The 4127-nt window shown below is 45.7% G+C and overlaps 1 protein-coding gene across 1 annotated transcript; it reads right to left on the bottom strand.

Annotated features, from left to right (window-relative positions):
- Nucleotides 1-956: 956 nt before the first annotated feature.
- PRR32 (proline rich 32) lies at nucleotides 957-3184 on the bottom strand. Its single transcript, XM_082680861.1, has 2 exons — nucleotides 3024-3184; nucleotides 957-1997 (listed from the first exon to the last, which is right to left on the bottom strand). Exons 1-2 carry the CDS (start codon nucleotides 3041-3043, stop codon nucleotides 1121-1123), a joined length of 897 nt encoding a protein of 298 aa, XP_082536987.1. The 5' UTR covers nucleotides 3044-3184; the 3' UTR covers nucleotides 957-1120.
- Between the last annotated feature and the right edge of the window lie 943 nt (nucleotides 3185-4127).

The following is a 4127-nucleotide window of genomic DNA, read 5'->3' as shown; positions in this document are numbered from 1 at the left end:
TTGTCAACCATTAACTGACTGCTTACATCACCTGCGTCATCAGCTCTGCGCATGAAAAATGCTCATTGGAAGAATCATCCTCTAAAGATATTTCTAATTTAGTGGTTCTTCATAGACAGTGTCGGTGTGTTTTAGGACCACTGTGTGAATGAAGTTGTATAGTGGTCAGAATGGCCATCCTTCCACCCTGCATGCTGTGCCCATATCTTTGTCACTAGAATTTGAAAAAGCTCCCATCTGGGCTTTTGGTAATCTCTCAGAGCCATCATGATAATGGGGTGCTGTAGCACTTATGAAGGGTACAAACATAGCAGTGTCAGAGAAAATAATTCCACAGGAGTGAAATGTTTTCATTTGCCTTTAAAAGTTCTGAGTATATAGTACCCTTTATTTCGAGAATGGGTGAAGGATTCAGCCCGGTTCCATCTTGTCCCCAGACTTCTATTAAGCCAGCCTTATCTATACCATGTATTTAGCAACAGTGAAATGCTGAGAGACAAACACTAGTTCATGTTTGAAGCAATGGTGTAGAACTCTCCCATCTCCCCTGCTCCTTTTCTTTCCTAACTTTTCAGCCTGGTTCTGCCTCTAACTGGCTGTCAAATGTTGGCTCTGTTACTCTCACCTCAGTCTCATCTGACTACTTTTAGTGTTTGCGCATTTTACTCTATTATCTGGACTTGGATCTACCTCCTGGACCTTATCTTCATTCACCCATCCTGCACTGAGCAACCCCCATAGCCTTAGGTAGGTAGGAATTCCCCACCCCGGACTCGCCAAGTCTAACAAGAATCCAATCCCACCTCCCCACAATCACAGCTGCAAGCCATTGGTAGGGATTCAACTAAGCTACTTACAAAACACTGGCACATTACTGCTTTCATTTTCTTAAAAGTAGAAAACAAAACCCAAGGCTTCAGCTCCAAAAGTGACATTTTAAAAAATAATTCACAATATTTCAAAGTTTAGAGCCTTTATTGAATTTCCAAGTATGTAAGGCACATTAGTGCTAAACAGGCTGCAAGAGGGTAGGGGGTTTCAAATATAAAAACATAAATGAGTAACTTTCACCTCTTCTCCCAACCGTTTTTTTTTTCCCTCCTTCCTTTTTTTTTTGCCATCAGTTGTTCTCTCTGTTTGAGGATGCAGGAGCCAGCATTCCCCAGGAAGGGAAATTGGCAAAATAGGAAGGCAGTGGAGGACCAAATATCGGAGGAGGAGCAAAAGCCATAGGCATAGCGAGAAATGGATTGAAACTTGGAGGTCGAGGAGGAATGAAGCAATGAGCAGTAGTGCAAGAAGGTAAACCTGGAGTGCTGGACGACAAGGGCATAGGCCTTGGCCAGTTCTCCACGGGGTGCCGCGGGCCTCCCAGTGGGAAGGAAACATGAGCCAACCTTTCCTTGCAGGTCACTCTCGTATTTCCTGGAGGCACCTCCATCATTATCCCTGATCTAAGGGTGGGGATAGGTGGCGGGCCTCTTACTTGAGAGCCCCTGGATGGAAAGAATCCTTGACCCCTTGGCAAAGCCACATATAACTTTGCATTACTGCCACCTCTCTCAGTGCCCCCATTGCTGACCCTCGTCCCCCCCACCATCAGTGCGGGAGGGCCGCCAGAGAATTCCCGGGACACATTAATAGAATCCTGTCCCCTCTGCCTCCTGCCTGCCAGCCCCTCAGAGCTATTTACTTCTGCTGTTGCTAGGGACTCTTCCGCAACAGCAGGTGGTGGCTCGTAGGGGGGGTTGAGAGCTCTCGAATCGTCGACAGGAATGCAGGATCCTGTTCTCTCTGAGGGACGCTCCAGTTGCTCTCTTGCTAGATCGGCCAGTACATTGAAGGGAGGTCTCAGGGGGACGCGAGGGAGGCCCCAGGATTCCACATCATCCTTCTGCATGGAGCTCGGACACTGGAGGGGCACGCCGGGGCGCAGCTCTGGGGTCCCATGTTCATCGGCAGCTACTGCTGTGGGTGAAGGGGCGTGCCCTCCAAGGCTTGCCAAAACAGAAATGAATAGGTTAATAAAAATGAAAATGCCAGGCTTCCCTCGTGGCGCAGTGGTTGAGAGTCCGCCTGCCGATGCAGGGGACACGGCTTCGTGCCCCGGGATCCCACATGCTGAGGAGCGGCTGGGCCCGTGAGCCGTGGCCGCTGAGCCTGCGCGTCCGGAGCCTGTGCTCCGCAAAGGGAGAGGCCACAAGTGAGAGGCCCGCGTACCGCAAAAAAAAAAAAAGAAAATGCGGTGACCAGAAAATATCTGAAATATGTGATTGATCGAATTCTCTGGAATACACGGTGGGAAAAGGGAGAGCCCAATCTCCTCCCAGGTGTAGTCAGCAAACACTTCTTCGATTCACTTGCCCTTCACCAGGCAGCCTCTTTAGCATCAGGCTTTGTGGTTTCCCTTTATGGCTGACCTGTGGCTCCACCCCGTTCCCCATATTCCCACCTCCTCAAGGCAACAAGGCAGCCTAGAAGACTCAGATAGCTTCCTTAAAAGCTGCAGTGCGCAGGCATGCTAGATAAACAGAGGAAACACCAGCTCTTTCAGTCCCAGTAGGATATATGATCCACGAAACCCATCATTTAGATTCTGGTAGGAGTGCTCTGGAAAGTCTTATGAGGGAAAGCATTTTTTTTTTTCTCCACAGAAGTCGAAGAAAGGTTAGTTATGCTAACAAACACTCTAGTTTGTTTCTCTTTCATGAAGCATCATTCAACATGTACACCAACTTTTGTTAAAATTTTCTTTCATTCAACCCATACCACACCCTAGAGTAAGAATTTCCTCATATTTAAACCCCACAATTTAGACTAAGGATTTGCAACTTCAAAATTACATTTAAAACTCCAGTATTCTTAGTACCTGAATTTACGTCCTTCACGCTTTTGTCTGTGATCCCCTTCTGCATCCTTCGCAACCCACTCCTCCCCGTTGTCCGTGTCGCACTCACACAGGAAAACAATTCAAATTGTCTTTTGCCTTCAACTTAAACAGTTGTACACAGTTTTGTACTTACACATTTTCAGTACAAGCCATGGAGAAATTTGATCAGCAAAGCCTTCTTGAGGTGATGGAGAAAACCAGCTGAACGCCCACGCCAAGCCAACTCAGTCTGGAGAAATGACTTGTGCTTCTGCTTTAGAGCAGCTTGGCAGGTCGAATGAAGCCAGGGACCAACTGCTTCTTTCTAGATTTGGAGTCCTCTTTATGAGGTTACCAGTTGCTAGGGAAGGGAGGGAGAAAAGGAGCTGGGAGGAGGAGGGGATAAATCTGTGACGCTCCTCTGAAGCTAAATGTATGATTCCTTTTTGCACAGTAGCAGATGAACTTAAAGGCATTCGCTACATTAACCCTGTTGCAGTCCAGTTAGAAAGACAAATCATCGAGACAAATTTAGAAGAATCATGGTGGCATGGTCTTTTGTTAAGAGTTATTTCTGAAGTTTTATTTAGAAAAGGTAGTTATCAAATCTCCTCTTCCAGGGTGGAATTACAAACATTGAGCAGAGTACCATGCCTAATCTTGTAATTTAAACTTCCAGTTTAGGGGGTGCATACTATTAACTTGGTGGAGAACAGAGTTTGGGGGGTTAAATTGCTTTGCAATCTGACTCTCACTTGTGAAGATGAAACAAGAATAGCACTATAAAAAAAATCCCTCTAAGAATCATATTGGCTTTTACTTTTTAGCCCAATTTGCAATTCTTCCCTTCATCCTACCTTCTAGTTTATTGGCTCAGTATGGTGTGTGTGTGTGTGTGTGTGTGTGTGTCTGTATATACACATATTTCCCAGAATAGAGCTCGGGAAACTTCCCTGCAAGTGAGAGGGGAAATAAAAGGCATAGCAGATAACATCAATTTACAAATATTAGCTCAGATTTTGCCTTGTAACTTTTTGCATAAGGCACTTTCTGTTCTTCCAGCTTAAATTTCTTCCCCCTCCCTACCTTAAGCAAGTATACTTCCTCAGCTTTTATTTTCTGCCAACGATCTACAGATTAATGGCTCTGAAATTACGACGGCCATCCCCTGATCTAAGATTACTAATCTTGCTCTAGGATAAAGCCAAAAACTTGGCCCACTTCCTTAAATTCACCTAAGATTTGTGTTGTTCAGACT

Source organism: Grampus griseus (genome assembly GCF_964374135.1).
Source record: "Grampus griseus genome assembly, chromosome: X".
NCBI classification, from domain to species: domain Eukaryota; kingdom Metazoa; phylum Chordata; class Mammalia; order Artiodactyla; family Delphinidae; genus Grampus; species Grampus griseus.
The sequence above is the reverse complement of the archived record's forward strand: the minus strand, read 5'-3'. Positions and strand labels throughout refer to the sequence as shown.

Excerpts from the sequence above, each read along its gene's own strand:
- PRR32 (XM_082680861.1), bottom strand. The coding sequence starts at position 3,043 with ATGGCTTGTACTGAAAATGT. Across the intron at positions 1,998-3,023 it reads ATGGCTTGTACTGAAAATGT|CCTTGGAGGGCACGCCCCTT; the intron begins GTAAGTACAAAA and ends TGTTTTGGCAAG.